Source organism: Rattus rattus, chromosome 2 (assembly GCF_011064425.1).
Source record: "Rattus rattus isolate New Zealand chromosome 2, Rrattus_CSIRO_v1, whole genome shotgun sequence".
NCBI classification, from domain to species: Eukaryota; Metazoa; Chordata; class Mammalia; order Rodentia; family Muridae; genus Rattus; species Rattus rattus.
The window spans coordinates 73,770,029-73,795,930 of NC_046155.1; the positions used below are offsets into that span (position 1 = coordinate 73,770,029).

The 25,902-nt window shown below is 48.6% G+C and overlaps 1 protein-coding gene across 2 annotated transcripts; it reads right to left on the reverse strand.

Annotated features, from left to right (window-relative positions):
- Positions 1 to 5,339: 5,339 nt before the first annotated feature.
- Positions 5,340 to 25,902, reverse strand: LOC116893889 (integrin alpha-X). 2 transcript variants are annotated; one of them, XM_032895608.1, is made up of 30 exons: positions 25,813 to 25,902; positions 25,123 to 25,228; positions 24,747 to 24,850; positions 24,383 to 24,450; positions 24,118 to 24,232; positions 22,528 to 22,658; positions 22,143 to 22,288; positions 21,746 to 21,899; positions 20,475 to 20,625; positions 20,186 to 20,259; positions 19,910 to 20,039; positions 19,676 to 19,824; positions 19,381 to 19,533; positions 19,086 to 19,295; positions 16,115 to 16,245; positions 15,833 to 15,990; positions 15,565 to 15,719; positions 14,816 to 14,947; positions 14,156 to 14,229; positions 13,826 to 13,988; positions 11,750 to 11,878; positions 11,591 to 11,670; positions 11,427 to 11,510; positions 8,656 to 8,734; positions 8,463 to 8,567; positions 8,280 to 8,363; positions 7,972 to 8,085; positions 7,727 to 7,828; positions 7,367 to 7,477; positions 5,340 to 6,423 (listed from the first exon to the last, which is right to left on the reverse strand). In XM_032895608.1, the coding sequence occupies exons 1-30, from the start codon at positions 25,847 to 25,849 to the stop codon at positions 6,286 to 6,288; spliced, it is 3,567 nt and encodes a 1,188-aa protein (XP_032751499.1). In that variant the 5' UTR covers positions 25,850 to 25,902; the 3' UTR covers positions 5,340 to 6,285. The 2 variants fall into 2 exon arrangements, with proteins under 2 accessions (XP_032751499.1, XP_032751500.1); XM_032895609.1 differs by lacking the exons at positions 5,340 to 6,423; positions 7,367 to 7,477; positions 7,727 to 7,828; ... (17 more) ...; positions 20,186 to 20,259; positions 20,475 to 20,625 and having other exon boundaries at positions 21,773 to 21,894.

Here is a 25,902-nt window from a genome sequence, read left to right on the forward strand (position 1 = left end):
AGGTCCGCCTTTATATGTGACTTGATTCCCTCCCCCCGCGTGTTTTAACACCATTTCCTTGTTCTGTGCATTCAGTACCTTAGGTGTATAATGGGGAATTTCAGTCCTGTCTGTTTGGTATTCTGTATCCTTCTTGTACCTTGATAGGCATCTTCTTCTTTAGGTTGGAAATTTTTTTTGTCTATGATTTTGGTAAAAGTATTTTCTGTATCTTTGACCTGGGTTTCTTCTTTTTTCTCTGTCCCCCTTATCTATAGATTGGGCCTTTTCAGAGTGCCCCAGGTTTCCTAGTTATTTTATGCCTGAATTTTTTTATAAAGATTTATTTTTTATGTAAGTACACTGTCGCTGTCTCAGACACTAGAAGAGGGCATCAGATCCCATGACAGATGGTTGTGAGTCACTGTGTGGTTGCTGGGATTTGAACTCAGGACCTCTGGAAGAGCAGTCAGTGCTCTTAACCACTGAGCCATCTCTCCAGCCCCCCTGAATTTTTTTTAATTTAACGCTTCCTTTGGATGATCTATCTGTTTCTTCTATCTTGTCTTCAAGACCTGAAATTCTGTCAGGAGCCATCTAAGAGAGGCTAAGGCTAGCGGGTGACTTTCCTGGAGGTGGCACACCATTTTTGCATGGCTTACAATGGGTGGGTTCTGAGAGGCAAGGTCCCAAGAGACTTCATCTCAGGATTGCTTCTTGCAGCTGATCTGCCATTTCTTATCGCTATCACAGTCTAATGATTCCTGGGCATTAACCTACCCTATTGGGCAGTTTTCCTGCAGATCAATATGAAGATGAACTTTCCTGAATTAATACTGTTTAGAGATTTAATGATTATATAGAATTTCTGGTTTGATTCAAATAATTTTAAGAAGAAAATTTTAAGAGATGGTTTTGGTTGTTTTGCCAGACAGATATAATAAAGTTAGATTCAAGAATAAGATGTGCCCACTCCTCATAGAATAGTAAGTAAAGGCTGCATAATAAGGAATCCAATGAGCTTTCACAAGTACAGCAAGAAGAGAAATAGGCTTGGGACACATTTGTGATCAAGGAAAAACATTCATTCTAGGTCAGATCCAAGGACGAAGCCACAGGCATGTGATATGATAAAGCGAGGCCACAGTGCTTTGAACTTACAATGAGCTTATAGAATGAAATATTACTTTAAACTTACGGTCAACATCTTTCTATAACTCCCCTGTTGTGTAACATTTTATCTATGAGGTAATTCTCTAAAGAACATTTGTCTAAGAAGGAATAAGAAGACCAGAGAAAAAGAATAAGGTGGTGGCATCTGAGACTCTGCCCCACCCACCCACTAAATGTATGTGTGTGAGTCTGTCCCATCCACCAAATGTACATATGTATGTCTGTCTATACATACACATGTAGTATTTGTATATGTATGTAAGTATGCATGAACAGTTGTGGAGCTGATAAAAGGTAGTTGGGCTTGACAAGGTGTGTGTGTGTGTGTGTGTGTGTGTGTGTGTGTGTGTGTGTGAGAGAGAGAGAGAGAGAGAGAGAGAGAGAGAGAGAGAGAGAGAGAGAGAGAGAGAGAGAGAGGGAGAATGTGTATGTGTCTGTGTATATTACCTTTGTAAAAGATTTTAATTGTTTTTCTTTTCTCTCTGGTTCAAAGGATTAATGGATTCTAAGCCTCTCACCTGGCCAACAAGAGGTCCTTGGGCTAGAGAAAAGTGATACCAGTGGCTTATTAAAGCACAGACAATAAGAGAGCTACAGAGTACGAAACCAGCGCTCAGCACAGTACAGTAAGAAAGAGTTAAGTTTCCAGAGGCCATGAGCTTCTGAACAGTAAGAGAGAGTTACAAAGCCATGGATCATCAGTCTTGGGCCTTCATCCAACTCTTGTGTCCCATCAGTACCTCTGATGCCTGGAAGGTCCAGGGAAGATTCTCTCTCCCAAGTCTTGTGATCTGATGATGAGGCTTACCACTGAGGTTTTTGTTTGACATCCCATCTTCATTTCCAGTTTTATTGCAGTTTGGGTTTTCTTTCATGACTTTCTCTTTGTTGAATTCTACTTTCAAGCCTGGGCATGTTTTTATCATTTCATTCAACCATCTGTGTTTTTACAGTCTTCGTTGAGAGATTTATTCATGGCCTCTATAAGGTCCTTGAATATATTCGTAATTGATATTTTGAAGTCATTGTCTTGTGCACATTTCTCAGGGCCTATTGAAATGGGGTTACTGGATTCTGGTGGAGGCATATTGTACTAGCTGTTCATTTAAGGGTTTTTTTTTTGGTTGTTATTGGTGTGTGTGTGTGTGTGTGTGTGTGTGTGTGTGTGTGTGTGTGTTACTAGTGTGAGGGTCTCTGTGACCACTAAGGCCAGCAGAGTAATGATCCTTGTGAGACAAAAAGGCAATACAGTTCAACACAACTCAGTAACCCGTGTTGCCTCAACCTTCTTTAGTCTGACACCTGTTAGTTTATTTTAGGCTTACATACGTAAGCACAGCACACTTTGGAAAAATGTTTCCTGGTGTAACACAGTCTCATGCACACAGTGAGGCATAAGTATATCTAAACTTTTCTCAAAGTTTACATGTCACTTCCTCCACGAAGAAAGATTCTATAGAAGGCTACTTGTTTTATCTTTAGGCCCTCAGAGAGGATCTGGTGTGGTCTCCATAATACAGATAACACAAAGGTCACTGAGGTCTATGAAACACCTTCAGTACCACCCGTGGGAACTTGAGGGATCTAAATGTGACCTGGTCGTGCAAGTAAAGCAGAGGTCAGCAGGCTATTGGCCACCTCCATTCCCAGAAGAAAACAGGTTATACATCTCTTCCTTTTAAGAGACAACCCTGTGTGTTTACCATTCCTGGGTTCCCTAGGCTTCTCTGTGTGTGAGCACAAGGACCTTTATAGTCTCAACAGTCTAGGTATCTGGAATTATGATATTTGAAGTGTTTCTTGGTGTTGATGTCTTGTCTTTGCTGGACCTGTGTTCTGTCCCTTGGTTAGTGTTAACCAGTCTGGATTCTTAGCAAGTGTGGTGGCCGTGGTGTCCCTGGTAGAGAGTGCCTCTGTAGGTTGGTGAGTGGACTAAGAGGAAAGAGAGGATCTGGCAAAGAAGCTGGGAGACAGGTCCATCCCAGGCGAGAGGCGATTTCTAGGTAGAGGAGGTGTGGTGGGAGGCGGGGCTCTTGCAAGCAGGCTCTGAAAGCACCAGAAGGACCCTGGGTCTGCTCAAAGGGAAGAACTCTGCGGTGAATGGACGTGGGGTAGGAGGAGGGGTTCCTGCAGGCAGGCTGTTACAGAAGGAAGAGTAAGTTTGAACTAAAACTAATGAAGAACAGGAAAGATAGTGAGGTCCTCCTACCTGATGCTCAGTCTGGTGAGACCACAGAGAGTCCCTGGTAGGAAGTGTCTCTGGGAATCAGCAGCTGACACACAGGAATGGAGATGGGCTGGAAGGGAAGGCTGGGGTGTCGTGGGAAAGAACTGTTCCATGACTGCGCCAAGAGGCAGAGTGACGAGGGAACCTTCCAATCAGTTATTAGTTCCTGAATTTGGGTTTGCTTTGGTTTCATTTTCCAAATTCTTTTTCTCTTAAGATTTGTTTATTTCATTTTCTACAGATGAGTGTTTCACTTGCTTGAATGTCGGGGCACTCCATGCATGCCCAGAGCCAGAAAAGATCATCTGGTCCCTGGAAATTGAGCTACAGACAATTGTCGAGTGTCATGTGGGTACTGAGAACCAAACCCGGGCCCTCTGAGAGAGCAGCAAGTGCTCTTAACCACTGAGCCATCTCTGCCCTGTTTTTTACAAATCCATGAGTGTATCAAGCCATTTACTTGTGCTCTTTCTGATTTTTTTAACGTACGAGTTTAACATTATAAACTTCCTCTGCGAAATGCTCTTCCTGGGTCTCGGCGATGCTGTCGCTCGATGCTTGCACTTCCATTTTGTTCCAGGATTTGAAAAGAAAAACATCTTTCCTAGAGAGATGTCTCAGCAGCTAAGAGTACTTGTTGCTCTTCCAGATGATCCAAGATCAGTTCCTAGCACCCATATCAGGTGGCCCATAGCCATCTATAACCACCGTTCCCAGGGATCCAATGACATCTTCTGGCACCCACACATATGGTACACACAGGCATATATACATAAGTAAAAATAAATTTAAAAATAGGAATCTTTCCAGATGTTTTCTTTGACTCGTTCACCATTCGGGAATGTGTTGTTTAATCTCCATACACTTGGGTAAGTTTTCACTCTTGATTTTAACTTCTATTGCATTGTGGTCCAATAGAACACACAAAGTTGTTTCAGTGTTTTGTGCCTTCTTTAGACCCCTTGAAATTATCTGTTGTTATTCTTAATTGTTCTTTTAAGCTCTGGTCCTAGAGTTTATCTGGGTACTTCTCATTGGAGAACATTTCCATAACACTAGCGGGTTTGGGTGGGGACAGCCTGTATTATCCTTTCTTACCATTTCTGTTGTTGCAATGAATGGTGGCCAGTGAATGTCTTTCTTGGGTTGGGTGTCTGGTGTGAGGTTCTAGCCTGCCTTGGGTTGGGCTGGTGCAGAAGCCAAGAGACTGGATCTGTCTGGGACTGCAACAGCGTGAGCTGCTTGAGGGCATTAGGCCTGCAAGTGTAGAGAGAACACAAGAGCAGGGCAGGTTGGGGAATTCCACAGGCAAAGTTGGCATGCAAGCTGCATGAGCAAGGCCTTCCGGCGTGGAGAAGGTGTGGGTTATTCCTGGGGCCACCCAGGAATACACCTCAATTCTACTCATCCCTTCATCCTCTTATTCACCCAACCAACCCACTAATCCCACAAGTCCCATCCTACTGTTGTTGTGTGGTTTTGTTTTGTCTTTTGGTCTTGCTTTGTGACCCACTGGGTTTAACAAGGCAAGTGCACGGCTGTGGGTGTGGAGCAATCCACTGAAGCACAGAGACCCTGGAAGACTTCTCTTCCAGCAACCTTGGAGTGCCATTAGCTCCCCTAGGGAGGGCAGGGCACCTTCTCTGTGACTATTTACTCATTCAGTTTTGTTCACGAACGTCGTGAGATAGCCTTTTACAACCCTCCTCTCTCCTGTTCAGCTCCTACATCCTTTCCACTCCTGGGATGTCCCCTGAGCCTTGGAAAGGGTGATGTAAGTGACCTGTTTAATGCTGAGCACTCTACAGTCTTAGCATCAAAAACAGCCATGAGTCTACATTATCCACATCCACTGCAAAGACAGGCTCAGGACAGGGAGGGAAACCGCTTCCTTATATAATGCTAATCTTCAGATGCCCCTAGACTGAGGTCAGCATTTGACGGAACAGTGAAACAGCAGTTAAAGCGTTTGAATGAAGACACACTACATTTATTGGAAAAGACATTCCAGGGATCCGTAAAATGGTTTACTTCCTTATGAGTTACTAGTCAAGGAGCTCCCTGCTGCCCCAAAGGCATAAAATCTATTTCCACTGCCTTAGTTGCATGTTAGAGCTCAATGGGAAGTTTCTACTGCTGAAGATACCACACGAAGGCTGTAAAACATGGGGAACCAAGCTGGAACTGAGCTGCAAGCTCCCTCATTTGCTTTCTAGATAAGACTTGGGTGGAATAGTTTCTTTGGTCTATCATGGGCAAACAGATGTTTGTTTACGTCTTCCCAAAAAAGAGTCATGGGGCAAAGTGGCATAGGCCTTCTCTGACCTAGAACTGTTCTAGAGCAATGTCCCTCCTACGACAATAGGATGGTTCTTCCCAGCTAGCAACACTGTGGCTAAAATCCATTCCCATCAGCTACATTGCCCAGATGTTTCCTTGCTAATTCAGTTTGAGGGAGCTGGGATTAGGTGTTTCCAAGAAAAGCTACAACCTGGTGTTAATACTTCACTAGAAACGAGGATAACATAGAAGCACAGGGCATCCCAGGGTGTCTGACGCTCGCCTCCTTGAGATAGAACTCAGTTCTAATGTCCTGAAAGCAGACGGGAGGCACTGGAAATAGACAACAATGAATGGCTACTTCCATCACAGAAAGCTCATTAGTGGCCAGCAAGGCAAGGGGCCACTGAGCGGCCTATGTATCCCTAGGTAGAAATTCCTACAGAAGTTCTTTGGCCATAGCAGAGACTCTGTGCTCTGAGTTTCCAGGTAAAGTTTTGACCAGACAGTGACCCTTCCCAGATAAGACACAGAGAGCAAAGTTGGCCTGGTCCCAGCATTCCTGCTGCAACACTTCTTTGCTGTTAGGACTGACTTAGGGGAAAGTACAAGTCCTGGGACACCTCTCAGGAGGGCAGGTTCGAAGAAGATGGAGAGGGAAGTTCTTGCTGGGTAACCTGGGAGTTTGGGTTCCCGTTTCCGGAGGCAAACTGGCCATTTGCTTCCGCCAACATTTCCTTGTACTGACGTTTGAAGAAACCAGCCTGTGGGAAGGAAGAAGAAAGAGAGGAGCTAGGGTCCGCAGTGAGGTAAAGCACTCGCTGACAAGGGTGAGACCTGGAGGTCAGTTCTCCAGAACCCACATAAAGGCTGATGAGCATGAAAGCCCAGAACCCAGGAGGTGGAGAGAGGGGACCCCTGGAGCGAAGTGGGTAACTAGAATAGTCAGATTAATGATCTCTGAGTTCAAGTGAGAGGCTCTGCCCTAATATAGAAGGTAGAAAGCTATGGAAACAACACTTTCAGACACCAACACTTTCAGATAGCCTTCACATGTACACATGTACATATGCATGTGTTCCCATAAACTCATGTGTGCCCACACACTCATGTATGCATACACACATTATTCATGGACATACAACACACACATGCAAATAAAGAGAGAGAAAGAAACTGAGAGAGAGAGAGAGAGAGAGAGAGAGAGAGAACTAAAGGAAAGAAAGAGTAAGCATTTCTGAAGCTCTACTACTTTCTTTTTTCTTTTTTTTTTTTTTTTCGGAGCTGGGGACCAAACCCAGGCGCTCTACCACTGAGCTAAATCCCAACCCCACTCTACTACTTTCAAATAACCTAGTACATATTGTATCATTCAGACATGGGCAAAACTTGTGGCTTGAATCACCCTCAAACTGAAAAAGACCGAGGCCCAGCCCACCCCTGGGGCTTGTGTCAACATTCATCCCTGCCTGAGCTTATGCTCTGTTCTTCTGGAAAGGAACATACAGAGAAGTAGGGGGAAAGAAAAGGAGAGAGATGCGCAGGTGTCTTAGAGACAAGAGGCACAGACGAGAGAAAACTGGGTGGAGGGGGTTTACTCACACGACATGTACCGGTGACAGTGTACCTCACACTCAAGCGTGAGCTCTTGCTCTTCCTGTAGAAGGAACGGGATCAAATCCTGCGGTAGGAGGACAATTCGCTCACCTTGTAAAGTACGGCTGTGATGAGAGCTAGCAGCAGCAGACCTCCCACTGAGCTGCCCACGATGAGAGGGACAGGGTTGTGAACTTCATACATCTCCAGCGTTGTCTTTGCCTGGTGGAGATGGACCCATTAGAAAGCCCCTTGTCTCATGCTGCCTCACACTCTCCCCAGATTCCCAGCTTTTGATATTCCCTCTTCCTTGCCAATGCCTTGCCCTTAGCATTGAGCTACAGAAGCATCCATGCATTTTGAGTGACCTTCATTCATTCTCCCTCCAGGCTAGCAAATCCCGCAGCTAACACTACAGACTGAACATCAGACCCTCTCACCAGCCTGGCTCCCGCCTGCCACAGTCACTACCTGGGCTCTCAGAAATGCCTCCTGTCCTGGCAGCTGGGAGTACACAGATGTGTCGAAAGAGATTTCAGCCTCACTCACGAGCAACACCTTTTTCTGCAATGTCTGCCAAAGAGAGGGTGGGGCAGAGCTGGGAATTAGATCTGGGGCAGGCGGCTCAGGGTTCAAGAACCGCCCTGACCCAAGGATGCCCCAGACCCATCAGGCACACACGGGCCGGGGGAGCAGCTCTGCCATTGGCTACACACCTGACTGATCCAGCCGAAGCTGAGGTTGCCCCTCACAATGAAGTCAAGTTCGTCCTGGATGCCCAAGGAGGGGATGTCACAGCGGAAGTGCAGGCAGTCAGCAATGGAGCAGTCCTGGGGACAGAGAAATCGTATCAGACAGAGGAAAGTAAGTCTGGGTAGGAGACAGCACTGAGCTGTGGCCCTTGAAAGAAACAAGCAGACGTAAATAGAGCTGGTTACTCAGGTGCCATTTGACATCCAGAAAGTGAGCTCTCAGCTCCTCTGATGCATAGCTTAATGTGCTTAAACGTCCCAGTTTTCCTCACCAGCACGGGACTCTTCTGCATGTGAGTCAGGAAGTCAAATTGTGTTGGCTTGAGTCTATTCTGATAGCATAGGGTGGACGGGTTCTAGAAGGCAAATAGAGAACCAGACTTTAGCTGCTGCAACAGGGACTCAATAAGTAACACAGGTGATATAAGGCAAGGGCGTCAGGCAAGGAGCCATACCTGAGGGTGGGAGACCATCACTGTCCACACCGTTTCTCCCTTCAGCTCTGTGGGCACCCAAAAGTTGATGCTGACCGGCAAGTCTCTCTGCCCCAGATTATTCACCTGTACAGAAGGCACTGATGGCAAAGCCTGTGCCAGGCTCCTCTGTCCCAACTTCCCAGTCCCCTCACTCCCAAGTCCCCACACTGACCTGGAATCTATGTTCCACCACACTGACCCTCGACTTTTCTGAGGCTGAGAAGTTAAGATACTTGGTAAATTGGTCGTGGCTGGAAAGAGAAGAGTCGTAAAGTTGTACCTGGCCTCGTGAGGAGGGTCTGGAATTAGCATGATGATCCAAGTAATCATTTGGATATGGGATGGCATGGAATGAGGCTGCAGGGGGTGGGAGCAGCTTCAGGGTGGGTGAAAAGAAGCATGCAGGAGCCGGCCTGCCAGAGGATATAGTTGGGGAAAGATTGGGTTGAGGTGTAGGGAAAAGACCTAAGAGCCAAGCCACTGACTCACTGGAATAGCAGGGACCACCGCCTGCCCCATTTCTACACTTCAGCTATCACTCCCATCCTTCTCGCACATGTGGGACACAGCAAGTTTTGTCGACCGCATGTTCCATCCAAGCTTGACTCCTAGGCCCTTACACTCAGGCCCTTTCCCCAACTTTCCTTGCCTTTTATCACCCTGAAGCTTTTAAGGATCCAGTTAACTCCTCCATAGGTCTCAATGTAACAAAACTTCATGAGACATACTTGGGCCAAGCCTGGAAGTACAAGGGCACAAGGTCCCTCACCTACCGGCTAATCCTACCTCTGTCCCTCACTGCTCCATTCTGCATGTACATGGCCTTTGCCTGTATACTCCAAATCCTAACCCGCAACTCCTACTCTTGAGGCAGGCTAGCAGGGCCCGGGGGAAAAGGAGAAAGACCTGCATGGTTAATTGATAATAGCTGCAGAGCCCACTGTAGTACAGGGCCATGTGCCTGCTCAAACAGCAAACAAGACCGCCCCCAGCCAACTAGGACCAACATGGCTGACCAATGGGATCATAACCAATTTTTCTTCATTAAATGGCATCGCTTGTCATTAACATATAGGATTAGCTGTTCCCATCATGCATCTGAAGACAGACCCATATAAGGATGGAAGGTGAGTAAACCCTCAAGGGGGATTTTTCTCTACTGCAGTTGGCCAATTAGACAAGCGCTCCAGAATGCCTGGTGACACTCTTTCGTGAGAAGCTTGTGCTCCCACTCAAATGTGTACTTTTTGCTCCCAATTCCTTACATCTCTTGGGTTCGAATTCTTTCTCTGATGGTGACCTGGAAGCACTCAGCAGAGGTCCCAATCTGCTTTGTCTTTGACACTTGCCCGACCTTCATCCATATAGCAACAGTCTTACGTCATTTCTCCTCTACTCAAAGGACTCCTCCCAAATGTTCCCAGCTGCCCTGGGGACCTCTCTAAGTATGACTGACCTGTAGCACCACATAGGTCTACAAGTGGTATGTCCTATCTCTGGCTCCCTGCAGAGTGCCATAAAATTACCTTTGTATACACACGTAGAGCGTGCATCTTTCTACCTGGAGAACCCCAAGCATGCAGGGCAATGAAAGTATGAAATGCAAACAAGAAGGGACCCTCGAATCAGGCAGGTCCCATAACAGCCTGGATCAATGACACACAGTAGCTCAACGAATGTTTGTTCTGTTAAATGTATTCATAGAAAGTAGCTGCACTGTGCCTGGCATGGAGCAAACACTGAGAAGTCATCTGCTGAATATTCTCTACCTCTAGTCTCAGGACCTCCTCCCGGCCTCATCGGTCCCCCTAAGGCCCTATCCACTACACTGCTTCTCTGATGCCCTTCCTCATCAGGTACATCTTTTACCCCTAATTTCTACGAAAGGGGGAAGGAGTGGTTCTCAACCTTCCTCGTGCTGCAACCCTGTAATACAGTTCTTCATGTTGTGGTGACCCCCAACCATAAAATTATTCCGTTGCTACTTTGTAACTACAATTTTGCTACTGTTATGAATCATAGTGTAGACATCTGATATATAGTTACAATATTCAACCTCCTTGGGCATCATGACCCACAGGTTGAGAATCTCTGCTATATCTGTTTCTTATGAAAAAGAACAGTTTTACACAAACACCAACGGCCCTTTTGAAAATCTCTTTTGGTCAAGTCCAATACCATAGACCCACCAACGTTTCGATGACCCTCCTTTGAAAGGACCTTTGTCCTGTTTTAGGAACCCACTGCTTATAGTTTCATCTTGAAGCCTCTCCCTACATTTAGGCTTGGCACTCTGAGTGGCACAATGAGTAGGTTGGGGAGCCTTTAAAGAGTGGACCCCACTGGGAATTTTCTAGATCAGTGAGGGAGTGCTGCAAAAGGAGACTTGGAAACCGTAAATCCTTCCTCTGCATTCTCTTTTGCCTTCTTACCACAAGATGAGAGCAACATCACCACAGACCCAAAGCATTGGGCTGATGAGCCATGGGCTAATCCCATTTGTGAGCCTAAATATGCCCTTTTCATTTCATGGTTGCTCCGAATTCTTGTAGTGATGGAAATCTGACTGGCACGCCATGTCACTGAGGTCACAGAACCAAAGAACAGTGCTTGTAACCTCGATCTCCAGTTAGGCTCTGAGAACGTCAATCGCAAGGGTGTGTTTCATACACCTTAGAGAACCCAGGAAAATCCTGCGGATTTTCAAAGCCTTTTGAGACCTGCAACCTGTATTAAATGCACGCTGTCGTGATAATGATTTCACAATTAGTGTCAAAACCAGCCCATAGCAAATGTCCACTGGTGAGCAAGCATGGTTATTAGTGTCCTCTCCCACTGGAAAGAAGGACAACAAAACCTAAACTATCCCAGACGATCAGTGGTGACCCTTGCATACACTATTTCTAAGTGAAGAAGAACTACTCTGAGGTCCAGGGAATGTACCTGCTGATGACAGTGTACACAGCATACTTTACTGGGAGCTCCAACTGGAAGGTGGTTTTGCTGGTCTCAGGTACGCCGTTCTCACTGGGAACAGAGGTGGAGCACGTAACGTGAGGATTGGAATGAGGACACCCCCACCCCTGAGGGGGGCCTGGCCATCTTACCTGCTCACTCTGGCTCTTAGCAGCAGCCTGTCTCCCAGCTCAGCTTTGGGGGAGACATCAAAAGTTACCAAGAAAGTCATCTGAGGAAGAAAGTGGAGAGGTCACAGAGGGGTGAGGAGGATGGAGACAGGGGACAGGGTGTGCAGAAGCCAGGCTCACCTGTGAGCCTCCCCGGAAAATGACATGTCGGCTGCTGCAGCTGGTGCTCCAGATGCCCTGACTCCTGTCTGGGGTGCTGTCACACATGAGGTGCAGGGAATGCCGGCCGTACTGCTGCCACTGCTGGGTCTAGTTAAAAGCAAGACCAAAAGCATACAGGAGATAAATGCTTGTTAGTGTTCTAGAGAGAATGGGATCTGCTTGAGGATCAATGTAGACTACAGTGTAGAAGGTCTAGTCACTAGAAACCCTCACCCTTCATTTCTTGTTGGGTTTTTATTATTCTTCCTCTTATGTTTTGTAGCCTAGGCTGTTGTAGAACTCGCTAGACAGCCCAACCTAGTCTCAGACTCATGGTGGTCAGACTCCTGCTTCAGGCTCTAAGTGTTGGGATTGTAGGCCAGTTTCCTGTTACCTTTGAAGGCCTTTTACTGTGGATAGTTTCAAGCACGCTCAGTAGACAGAGAGTAGGCTATGAACCGCTGTCTCTGTCACTCAGCAGACGTTACCAACATTTTCCTATTGTTCCTACAGATTACTCTCTTCTTTTCTTTTCTTAATAATTTAAGGCACTTCCTATACATCATATTGTTTTAATCCCAATACATCTCAATGTCTACTCGGCACCAACAAGGTTATTTTTAATATAACCACAAGACCTATCAAATCACATACAACAGGATCAACAAAGGCTGCCTAACAAACATGGCGGTCATACTCTCTCTTCCTGAGCTGTCTCCTAACCGCTTTATCTGACAAAGATCCACAGGCTGCAGTGGGTTATTGCTTTTCCTGGTGTGTTTTTCCCAGGTAATTAAAATGTGCTCCCACTTCGGGATGCCAGATCAAGAAATATGGCGGACCTGCAAAGCAAATCTATGAGCCCAGTCCAAACGCCCATCCAAATAAACCAAGTGTAAAAAGAAATTTGGGGGAGGATTGGAGAAGTGTGACTATGCTTCTAAACGTCAAGAATGGTTCACTTTATTGGGTGATGTAACGACTTTGGGGTCACATTAGATGTTACTGCTGTTCAGAACTCCAGAGTGAAATGAAGAGACAGCAACGGTCCATTGTCTAGTACTTGTTTGAAAATATTTCTGCAAATAAAAGCAGCCCAGGTGTGGTGAGGCACACCTGTGATCCCAGCACTGGGCAAGTTAAAGCAGGAGGTTCAGGAGTTTAGGGCAGGCCTCGGCTACTTGGATTTGAAGGCAGCCTGGGCTAAACGAGACATTGGCTCAGAGACAGAGAAACAGACGAAGCAAGAGTTACAGCGTTGGTTGGCTCTTTTGATGGTGCTCTTAGGGAGTTTTGTTTAAGGTTGACCACTTCAGTAAAAGTCTAAAATTGTTTTAACAATAACATTTTTGAAAAAAAAATCTGTTTCTTTAAAACGTTTTATGGTCCCAGTTTTGTCTTCTAGAACCCCATCAGTGGTTGCCACCATCAAGGTAAAACTGAGAGTCCGGGGAAGAAGCAACATGGTCCAAGCCTCGGAAATGTTTCCCCTCTGCCTTCACTGAGAAAATTTTGACAGGCCCCAAGCCAGAGTATCCGGCAAGTTAACTTTTTTTATTTTACAATATTTTTAAGCATTTTCCTAGTTTGGCGATATATGCCTACATTCTTAGCATTTTGGAGGGTGAGTCAGAGGATTGTGAACTCAAGACCAATCTGGGCCCCATAGTGAGTTTTAGGCCAGCAAGTCTCTGTCTCAGGAAAAGAACAACTATTACATGAACACAGGACAAGGAGGCCAAAGACAGGGGGGGATGGTACCCCTGGGTTCTGGCACATGGAGGAGGATTAGGGATATCTTGCATGTGTCAAGTTTCTTCTCTCACCATGTGGTTTCTGGGTCATTAGGCTTGGCAGCCATTTGTCCTTACCTTGCTGACCCTGGAACTCACTTCTTATATTCAGTGTCTTCAAAATATGGTGCTAGAAGACACCAAGACCCAGACAATACAACCCCACCATCCAAACAAGGCTGGCTAAGATCCGTTGACCCACCAGAGACCGTTAAGTAATGGCCACCCAGCCTAAGCTTCCAACCTAGGACAACCCACTCACATCTTCCGTCCGAAGGAACACTTGGGCTTCTGCGACTCGTCTGAAGGACAGACCCACTGGGTAGAACAGAGTGATCGTGGTTCCATAGGAATCTTCCCCATCGTTAGTCACTGTCACAGCTACACTCAGCTCCAGGTTACTTCCCACCACCAGGGTCTTCAAGCTGGGAAGGAAGAGATGATCGTGTGACTGAGGCTAGAAACAGTCTGGGGATGAAATGCGTGGCAGCAGGGTGAAAGATAGACATCTAATTAGATGCCTGGGTTCTGAGCCCCAGATGAGAGCCCCAGATCCTGACCTCTGGGGAAGATCTAGGGAGTGAGAACTTACTCTGGGAAGCCAAATATGATGCCAAGGTCATCCTGACAGATGTGGTCAGCTCCGCAATTCTTCTCAAAGGGAAGCTGAGAAAAGGATGACATGGGAATTGGGTCTGGCTTCCATAGGCAGCTCAAGCCACGCCCACGGGTTGCTCAAGCCACGCCCACATGGGGCAGCCTCTTCCCGGAGTGCTTAGGAAGTAGCACGCTCCTAGCAGAGCCTCTCTGACTCTCGCTCCCTAGCGGATCCCAGTCTCTCGGGCTTCAGCAAAATGGCTAGCCCTGTTCTTATTTCCCCTAAGGAAGTTCACAGGCTCAGTTGCCGAACCCCAGCACAGCCTCAATTAGATGTCTCACCTCCTCACCACCCCCACACCCTTGGGGTTGCACATTCTTTTCCCATAATGCAGGATCTGAGGATGTCCTCTTCAGGTTCAGGCCAGATGTGAGCTACTCACTCATCAACCACATGGCGTGAAACCTTCTCGTCCTCGGAGACCAATAAGACCGGGTCCGCCCTCTACCGCGTAGGCCTGAGCTCCCCTCAGAGCCCCCATCCTGCTGATATCTGTTCATACTGTTAATCACTCTTCTAATAAGCATCATACCCCAAAAGGAAACCCGCCTTAGGGTCCCCGTCGAGCCCCGACATCATGAATAACAGACTCACAGAGGCCGTGAAGTATGTTTGCTCATCTACAGCCAGCATGGGTTGGAGGTTTTGTAAGGAACGGATGGGCACTCCGACAAGAGAGAAGTTGAGACGCAAAGTGATAGGAGTCACTGAGTCCTCCACACAGGCCTAAAGGACAGGCATTTGAAGGGTGGTTTCCGAGGAAGCTCCTTGCACAGTTCCTGGCAGTATCCTATCTCTGCATATGTCAGGGGGGTTAGAGCAATCCTATCTGTGGTCAGGAAGTGCCTGTAGCTTTCACCAGAGCAGAAAGTCTCAGGTCCACCCTCCCCTCCCCCATACAGCTCTCTCACTTTATTCAATGGCCCCTCATGAAAGCTTTCTATTCTCTTCTCTGGTTTTCTGTCCTTGTAAGATTTATCCCTACCTGGCATTCACTATCTAGAAATTCGTTTTGGGTCCCCCGTCATCCCTGGGGAACTCTCTGTGGGAAATAACTGTTTTGTCCCCGGCTGCTGGCGTGTCTCAGTAGACAGTCATGAGTATATGATCAATAAATGCCTGCCTGAGTCAGCCTGAGGCCACACAGCAACCCTGTTCTCAACCCCATCTGGGTGACCCCTGGCGGCTGCACCCAGCTGGAGTCATTCATTTGCTTGTTTAGCTAACAGGTGTTAAAGACCCTGCAGGCCCGATCTGGGGCTCAGAACAAGCTGGGTTCCTACTTTGCTCTTGCTCCCAGCTCCCAAACAGCCTCTCCCCACAACCTATGTAGATCCTCTCACCGGGAGAAGCAGCTTCACAGGTTCACAGTGACTGCTCAGACCGAGGGTTCTAACTTTAGTCAGCGCCTGTGTCTTTGTCTCCTCGAAGATGGCCCGGGGACTCAGGCGGCCAGGATCTAGGGCCAGGTCGAAGGTGACAATACTTTGGAGGTCACCTGTAAGGGAGAGTGGAACACAAGGAAGATTAAGAGGGCCAAAAATTATGTCATCAGACAGAAATCCTGGGCTGGAGGCTTCCCAAGGTCAGGATCAAAAGGAAGAAACTCACGTCGCTGGGTCTTGGAGCTTTCATAAATACGAAGGCAGACAGTGGCATTACCCAGTCTCTGCTCACGGGTCACCTGTTCCTGACACTCAAACACAGACCTGGAAATCTCTGTAGGTGTGAAGTGAATGGTTGACGACATCCTAAGGATCGGTCTGGTCCTGTTGGCAGAACACTGGGCTGAGGAGAGGCTCTTGGCTGCTGGGACCACAGCCTCCAGGTAGGAAGAAAGGCCCTAGACTGAACCTAGCATGGATGGGGATTGTCTGAGGAAAGTGTGCTCACCTTAGCAGCAGCACATGTCCCTTGGACCCCACGGCCAGGTCCACCAGTCCATCCCTGGTGAGGTCCTGACCTCCACTCAGTGACTGTCCAAAATACTGGAGCGTGGAGAAGATCCGGGATGCTGAAATCCTCTGCCCAGAAGAGAGAAAGAGTCGGTCTGAGGGAAAGAGTGCTACGATATAGCTATGGCTTGTTTCCTAATTGAGAATCGCAGGCTTCGCCACACCTTCCCAAGCAGCCTAGTGGAACTGTGCTATTAATGGCCTTGCCCTCTCTGCTGACAAGTCTCTGCCAACTTGACACAAGCTAGACTCATGTGGGAAGAAGGAAATTTAGAGAAAAGGCCTCTGTATAACTGGCCTGTAGGCAAGTCTGTGGGGCATTTGATGATACATTGGGGCGAGGCACCACAATGCAGGCAGTGCCACCCCTGGCCTGTGGTCCTGGGTTCTATAAGGAAGCAGGCTGAGCAAGCCATGGAGAGCAAGCCAGTGAGCAGCATCCCTCCACGGCCTCGCATCAGCTGCAGCCTCCAGGTTCTTACCCACAAAGCGGTGTGAACTGGATGCACCTTCAGTTTTTCTCCCTGAGGCGCATACCTTCTTTAGATCTCATTTCGTTGTTAAACTATCGTAACAGTTATAACAAGCGCAGCTCACCATATCAACATAATAACGGACTGGGCACTCGCCTGAGAGCCGTGTAGGAACACACACGCTCGGTGCTCACACCAGCAGGTAGGTGTGCCTTGTTCGCTCTACCATGATCACCAGTTTACAGACAAACACAGAGAGGTGCGAACTGGCCCCTTTTCTTGCCATTGTGACTAATAATTCCTGACTAAGAAACTAAAAAGGAGGAAGGATTTAATTGGCTCACGGTCTTAGGTCACTATGACTGAGAAGGTATGGAAGGGTAGAGCTGTTCACAGAACAGCAGCTAGGAAAGAGGGAGAGAGACGGGAGGCAGGAGAGGCAGAAGCACACTGTAGGCATAATGTTTATGTGCACTGTGTAAAGCTGACCCTTGTGTTAGTCAAACGCTTACTTCTCTGCCCGCATATCTTGCTTCAATTCGGACATGGCGCTGTAATGCTTATACCAAGAATCTCCTTCTTGGGTTTGTGTAAACAATCCTTACCATTTATTCTCGGCCTTGTCAATAAATGCTGACCGCCCAATGGCTGGAAAGAGGAGAGAACAGGGCAGCATGTCTGCCAGCCAGAGGAAGGAGGAAGGGAGAGAGGGAGATTCAGATCGGCCAGGAGGATGGAGGAATTGGAGCCATGAGGAAGGAGTCCAGAGAGAGATCACAGAAACACACCAGCAGCCCAAAGAGCCAGGCCAAAAATGAGAAGCAAGTACACTGGGGTAATGGCTGGGAGGTAATCAGATCACTTAGAGGTAGATGATCTAACTGCTCAGCTTAGAGGTGCTGCTCGGAATAAATCTTGGTTTCTCTATGTAGTTACTGGGGCTAGCCTAAGGTAAAAGAATACAGCTCCTTACATTTATATTAAAAATAATTCATTTTATAACACACAAAGGTTTTACTAATCTCTTAGCACTCCTAAATTCAATCTCAATTAGCAAGAGTGACCTGGCCCATGTTACACAGAATAACAGTGTTGGCAGAATAACAGGGCTCTTCCCTGTGCTTTTCTGATGGAAGAAACAACCATTATAAATATTCACACATTGACCACTTCACCTCACAGCTCTGTGTTCAGAGTTGTAAAACCGTGCCCACGATCAATTTTAGAACACTTTATCACCTCAAAAAGAGATCTGGCACCTGTTAGAAGTCACCCCATGCTATCATTTCCCCTTATGCCCACGCTTGTGGTAACCAGTCAATTACCTGCTGTCTCTATAGATTTATCTACGGGAGACATTTCATATCAATGTGACCATACAGTATCGGATCTCTTCTAGCTGGGTTCTCTTACTTAGTGTAGGATTCCGGGGCTCATGCGCAGAGCCTGCTCATGGTGGAGTAACACGCCATTTCACGGATAAATGTTTAGTTTATCTGCTAATAGGCAGATGGACATATAGGTTGCTTCTACATTTTGTCTGTTAATCGTGAATGATGCTTGAAAAGGCATTCTATGCAGTCTGTACGAGGACATGTTTTCAGTTCCCTCATGCAAGAAACTGTCTGGTCCGTTGACAACTCTATAAACAAGTACGCTTCCAAGACATTAACACGTTGTTTCAAAACGGCCGCCTCATTTCACACTCTCACTCACAGGGCCCGAGTGTGCAGCTGGCCCTGGTGATTCTCGGCCCTCCCGATTCCAGCTGTGCTGATGGGTGTGAGGTTACAGTCACCTCGGTGGTGTGTGGGCACCTCACAGGTAGTGGTCCTGAGCATTCAGCACCCAGTGTGTCTGCTGGCCTTAGTTAAAGGTTGTCTTTGGAGAAATGTCGGCTGGGACGCCCGCCTGTCTGACTGCTTTGATGTTTGCCAAGGCAAGCAGGTATCCTTTCTAAGGGAACCTGTACCACTGTGTCGGAGGGCTCCCGCCCAGGTAGCTGGAAGGACCATGGATTACCAGCATGGAATGAAATTAAAGAGTATTTAAGGAGATGAAGGGAGACCGAGAGCTGGTGATCAGGGAGGAGCCACTGAGATGCAGAATGCTGAGCCCAGGGACAAGAATCCCCCTAGTTTGTACTGAACCTCGTACAAGCCACCCCTGTGAGAGAGGTGTCCTACTGACTCGTGTCCCTAGCATGGGCTATGACGGGTGCAGTTTGGAAACTACTCAAGTATTGAGTCTCAAGTCAAAGCAAGGCGTTGCAGAAGTTAGTCGTCTCATGTCTCAACTGTGTGGGTTTTACCTGCTGCGAAAGGCTCAAGGGCTTAGCCAAGAAATAAATGAAGTCATGCAAGACAATTGTTGTGAAAGAAATGAGAAACAAAGAGGAAGCTACTGTAGACCTGGGAGATAGTGACTGGGCCTCACCTGACTGGGCGAGGGCGAGATCTCCAGTCTCGAGGCTCCATGAAATATGTAGACAGCACCTCTGCTCTCCTCCTCTCCAGGAGCACCAATAGCCACATCTGCCAGATCGTCCCCATTCACGTCCCCCAGCACTGTCAGAGCTGCCCCAAAGCGGCCCCAAGGATGGCCCTGCTCCCCGTGGAGGGTGGCCTCACACTGCCACCTGCTCCCCTGCAGAGCAAAGGCAGTGTCAGGCCCAACCTGGGCAGACCACACCCACACCCACACCCATCAGCCAGGACCCTTGGCCACTTACCACACCAGGCATGGGGCACACTGAGACCTGCCCCCCTCGGGTCTGCTCATAGTAATGGGGGGCTCCGATCAGGACCAGGTCAGTGCTGCCATCTCTATCCACGCCCACAGAACAGAGAGAGGCCCCAAGTAGGAGCCGATCTGGGGGCCGAGCCTGAAGTCATCTAAAGATGCCCCCTCTCGGCCAGGTCCCGCCTCTCTCCCAGCACCACAACCTCATCATAGGCACCAAAGCCCTGTCATCCCCTCCCCCACCCTGGCCACGCTGCCCACTCTCACGTTCTGGCTCCTTCCACACCAACCTGTGTCCCTCTGACTTCAGACTTGGGCCTCCAATGCCTGGCTTCCTGGGTAAAGATGACAACCTTCCCCGTGTGCTGGTGACGCGGGGCCCCCAGGATCAGGCTGTGAACCCCCTTCCAAAAGGCCACTTCGGTGGAGTAACCTGAGGAGCCCAGACCTCAGCACCAAGGCTTCTCCTGCCTTCAGGCAGTTCAATCCGCCCTTCCCCTCCCACAGCCGCCTCTTACCCAGGTAGGAGTCTCTCATGTCCACATTCTCCTGAGACATGTTGATAAAGGTGGGTCTCGTATTTGGGGGATATAAGAAGGCACCTCCAGACCAGCTGAAGCTTCCCACGGCCCCCAGAACGGGTCCATCCTGGGAGGAAAGGATGCCAGGGCTGAGCAGGGCCAGCCTAGTTCTAAGGAAGACCTCCCCTGGCTCCATACACCTAGCCAGCTAGCACCCTCCAGTGCCCTCCTGTCCACAGCCTTCATCAGCAGTCTCGATGGGGATCAACTCACAGGTGTGAACACAGCACTGAATCCCTCCTGGGACATCTCCAATTCAAAAGAACTGCTGCTTGGCGTCTCTGTACCTGGGGAAGGCAGGATGGTTGGCTTTTAGGAAGAAAGATATTTCCCAGGTTCAAGGAGACTTCTCAGGAGAATAAGATCAGAGACCAACAACAAGGAATGGTGCCCAGCTCGTGAGGGTTCGAAAAAGGGAAACCCTATGCATGAGGATTCCAGAGGATTCCTGAGGATTCCTGAGGATTCCTGAGGGAAGCAGGTAGCTTCATTGCTAACTTACCTTCGATGGCAAAGATCTTCTCCTTCAGCTGATTCTGAATGTCCTTCAAAGCATCAAAGTTCTCCACGCTGAACACGTATTCATGGGAAGGCGACGACGCAATGTCCTTTAATTCTTGCCTGGACTGTGCTTGGTAAAAGGCCTGTCCTACCTGTCCCCAGCAAAGACCAACCCAGTGAGAATGGAAATTCTCCTAGGTCTACGTGCCCTGCACTGCTTAAAGTTGAGAAGTCCCCTGTGAGTCCATGTTTTGAGCAACTTGTGTGGTGGAGCTTGGCTGGCGAAAGTAGGGGATGAACTTTTTGAATGCTATCCTACAACCATTCTCTCTCTTCTCTCTCTCTCTCTCTCTCTCTCTCTCTCTCTCTCTCTCTCTCTCTCTCTCTCTCTTCCTCCTTTCTGTTTCTCCACATGTGAATTGCCATGACATCACACTCCCACCACCATGAACTCCTCCTCTTCCTTCTCCTCCATCATGGACTCAGAGCCTCCAAGACTATGAGTCAAAAATAAGTGATTCCACCCCGAAAGAGGAAGAGTGTAAGGGCTGGAGAGTAAGGAGGAGCCCTGTGAAGTACTGTCTTCTTGTTTCGTTCATGAACTTTATACTAGCTGTGGTTACCATCACAAGATCCACGTAAGATCAGGCTAGCCCAAAGTCCCACACATATGGGAGAGGTGATATCTGAGCTCCATCCCACGGAGCTATTTCTACTTCATGGCTGGCAGGGCTGAGTCATCCTCCCTTGAGAGCAGGGGTTCCCAGTGCCCTGGCTTCCACAGCCATGAGCATTTAGCAGCACTAATTGGACTTGGTTGCTTTTAAAAACGCACAAAATTAGGAAAGCGGGGATTGGAGGACGCTGGGGGTAGTCAGGGGAGAGAAATAGGAAATGGAGGGGTATGCGATCACATCTTGCTGCATACCTTCAGGAAACCCTCAAGGGATGACAAATAAAAGACGTCTCTCCCTTAAGTGTTTCTGTTAGATGCTTTCACCACGATTGAGACAAGCGTGGCTAAGGCGTTACATGCGCTATCACACGCCAAAAACTCTTCAGACAGCCTTGGAGATTCTTTCTAAATAAGGCTCAAATGGCACTGGAGAGTTGCAGCAATGGGGTCACAGGTCCCCAGGCTGAAGGAGCCTTCCCCTGACTCCATTTATCTGAGGCAGCAGGAGATGAGAAAATCATTTTTTACCCTTAGAGGAAGCTGCTTCAAGAGGAAGTTACAGGAGGAAGTGGTGGGCAACCTTCTTTGTGTCCTACCCCAATTGCATAACGGATGATGCCTGCAGCCTCCGCCATGGGGATGACATCACCATAATCCAACCTGTCCCCTTCTTTCCTCCCATCAGTGATGACAATGAGGATCTTCGTGGCATCTTTCCGAGCTCCTTTTTGAGTGGTGAACAGCTCTGTTCTATCAAGAAAGAGGAGAGTGTGGAGGTCTGTGGATAAAATGACACTGACTTCGACTGACTGTGAAAATGGGGACATAGCCTTTCCTGTATGAGGCCCCACTCCCACTCAGAAACCCCCAATTGGCAAGGGAGTCAACAGGCTACAGTTCAGGTTCTTCCCATTTCTCTCTTGGAAAGGCAAATGAGGCCCAAAGGGCACCCTGGATGCTCTGGGAAAAGATGTTGGGGAAGTCTGGACTCACATGACATGCTTGATAGCCGAGGCTGTTCTTGTGGACCCTCTCAGCTGATTAACAGAATCCAACAGACTTAAAGGGCTTGACGTGGAGATAAAGTCGTTGAAAGTAAAATGTATCCAGAAGGTATGGGAGAACTGCATCAGGGAGAACTAAGAAAAGCGCGTAGGAGTGAAGGCTAAGATTCCCCAGGACTCCTCAAACATACCCAGCGAGCCTTCCCAGCAGTCATAGCGAGCCTTCCCAGTAAGCCCAGCAAGCCTCCCCAGCAAGCCCAGCAAGCCTCCCCAGCAAGCCCAGCAAGCCTCCCCAGCAAGCCCAGCAAGCCTCCCCAGCAAGCCCAGCAAGCCTCCCAGAAGTCCCTGGGCCTTGCATTTCCTCGGGGACTCACCCGTGTGCTAGATTGCTGAAGTTGGCTCATCACAGCTTTAACAAAGGCCAGCATTTTTCCAAAATCTGTGTAAGTGATGCTACCCGAGCCATCAATCAAGAACACAATGTCCTGGTCTTGCCTTGGACACTCTAGGAAAGGACGTTGCTCTGACCCTCCAAGAGACACTCACAAGATCTCCTGGCCTCAAAACTCACTTTCCCAAAACCCTCCACCCACCTCAGTCTGACAGTCACAGCCCAGTCCCACTTGTAAGTCCAGATTCTCTCTTCCCTCGTCCTCTAATATGGACAAGGCCTTTGAGTCTCACAAAGAGGTTACAACCGTGAACAGTCTACCCCAAGCCAGCCCAAGAGATACAAAAATGCAAGCATTTTTGCAGGAGTCCCAGTAGCAAGAAACCAAGAGCCGGGGTTGGGGATTTAGCTCAGTGGTAGAGCGCTTGCCTAGGAAGCGCAAGGCCCTGGGTTCAGTCCCCAGCTCTGAAAAAAAGAACCAAAAAAAGAAAAAAAGAAAAAAAAAGAAACCAAGAGCCTTCTTCCTCCACGTCGACTATTCAGTTCCTCCCCAGAAGCCAGCAACAGTCTCTCCCCATGACAACCATCTGGGAAAGGACCATGGTCTGTGGCCAGCCCGTGTCCTTATTGGCTAGTGCTACACTCTATTTTTGTTAGGTATTTTCAATGTCCTCCCTGGTAGCCATACACTACCTCTGTCTTGCTCTCAGTTTCAGTTAATATTCCTCTTCAGGGCAATATTAGAATCTTTATTCAGATGAAAGTTTTCTAGCACAAGAAAATGGACTCTACCCTCTGGAGTACGGGTGCTGTTAACCACAGCGTTCTTTGTTCCCCCCCCCACGTGATGGTGGAAGCACCCAAGAAGATAAGGCCCACGAACCAAGTCCACAGCCTCTGTAGACGTGCCTATCACTCCTCCCAGCCTTTCCTTTCTGTGTCTCTCTCAAAAGACAGGGGCAAGCATTCTGACGTGTCTGTTGGTGGAGTCTAAATCCAGGGGATTCGTGTAAGAGATGCCCATCCATTTCCCTAAGGGCCTCAGAGTAAGCATGAACCAGAAAACAGCCTCTGTCTGCTGTTGGAAAAGCCCACACTCCTTCACCTCGTCCTCCACCAGGACCAGAAAAGCCGGGACCCATGTCTTGACCTAGTACACACACGCACGCACACGCACACGCACACGCACACGGGTGGAGAACATATATGCATCCAACTCAGACTGCACCTTTATCAGCAAGTCCCAGACGGTTGCACTAACCAGCCACTGGAAAATCAACCCTCTACACTTTCATTCTAAGAGTAATAGCAGCTTATATCACCAGCACCGCCGTGTACCAAATGGGTCACCTTGCGGTGCTTGCAAAGTTCCACCCGTTTACTAGTCACATTTGACAGGTGCAAGACAACGACAGGCTAGGTCTGAGGACCAGCAGTGTCTCTCCCGCTGTGCCATCTGGCAGTGTATTTCCCAGACTCTTTCTTCCTGCCTCCCTTCTGGAGAGGAATGTACCCCACTGAAGCCGAGACGCCAATGTGCGGACCACCCCACAGGAGCTGGTGGCTGGCTTACCCTGCTGTGCAGCTGGGAAGTTCTGGTTCTGCCTGAATGATGAGTCCAGTAGAAAGCAGAGCCCTGTCAAGTATGTATTCTCTCTGCATATGTGATGCACAGTAGGACCACAAGCCTTGGGACAGAGGGGAGTGATGAATGGAGCTTGTTCTGTTGGTCTACTCTCCAACCCCTGCACCTCTAGCCTTCATAATACCCCAGGCCCAGCAGCCCCGGGTGCCTATTCCTTCCCTCAAGACCTTCCTGTAAGACCGAGGGCACTCACCAACAGCCAGGAAGGGTTGGTGGCAGTGAGGGACAGACCCAGGGACATGTTCACAGCCTCTGGGGGCACTGTGGAGATAGAAATGTGCATAGTCACCCTTGAGGACAGAAGACGTTATATAAGAGATGAGTGAGTCTCATCAACACCCCCTCCCCCAGCTAACAGGGAGACCCCATGGGTAAAGCAGACGTCCAGAGACTGTAAGGGAGCTGCAGCATCATGGAGCTCCAATGGTTAGGCTCAGGAGCGTGTCTGAGGCTGGGTTTATAGACAGAGCTGCAGCCACAGTGGGACTCCTGGACTCTACACAGGCCACACACACCTAGGAGCTCAGCATTAGGCCTGAGGCAGGGCTGTGACTTACCCTGGAGGGAGATGGACTCACACATGCCTGTCTGATAGCCACATTTGTAGAGGCCACCTATTTGGTTGGTGGCTTTTATTTCCTTTGGCGCGCCAACCACCACCCTGTGAGGAGACAGAGAGTGCTGCTGTTGGGAGCCACGGCAGGGAGCTGACTCCACCTCTGGAAAATGGAGGTTCAATTTAAATTCTGGATAGGTATTCAGTAAGCGCTCAGTAAACGTTATCTGAAATTATTCTAAAGGCCTGTTTTGAGTAAAACATTCATAGCACAAATAAAAGTGCCACATTCCATAAAGAAAAAGTATGCAGGTGATGCCACTGGGGTGTGAGGCTGGGGAGGGACAGGACTCTACACAGCTACCGCCAGTCCTCACCAGGAGCCACCATACTGGACCACACTGTGTCCGAACTCAGCGCCATCCATGTGGAAACGTGTCGGCTTCTCCGCATCCAAGTTGAAGCCGAGACAAGAAACAAACACTGGGGAAGCACGAGAAGCTTTAGAGAAGGTCCCCTCCCTCTTGACCACCTTCCTACCCACCCCCCTCAGCCGCATCTCCCAGGCTCCTGACTCCCTTGTCTCTCTTCCACACTCAATATCCCCAGAGGCCCTGGACTCCGGATTCATCTCTCGCCTCTCCTTCCCCTAGTTCATGAGTCACTTTCCACTGTGAAATTTCAGTTCTGTTTCCACAGAGTGAGCATCGCCGCTTGAAAACATGCTTTTCCCATGTCTCTCTGTGGGGCTTTGATGAAGGAGAATCCAGGGAAACTTGGAAACCACGGAGGATTTATAAAAAACCATGCAATGTATGGGCTCCGCCTACTTCGGAGATCTGTGGTTGTCAAGGCCATCTCGCCTCGCTCTCAGGATCTTTTGGGTTCTCCCCCAAATGACCTCTTTGTTTTTCTCTCATTCCCCAAACTCCAGATCCAAAGCCCATGTCTCAGCTTCCCCCCGACATCAAGTCACTCTCCTTACCAAGATCCTGATCCCTCAACCACAGCCTGCAGCTCACTAAGGACAAGTACCCAGTCCCTCTTCTCCCGGGGCCCAGGCTCACCCTTCAGCAGAAGAAAGGCTGTCCAGGTACAGCTCATGACTGGAGAACAGGGGCAGGCTTTGAGCAGTTAGCAACTTGGAAACGTCTGCC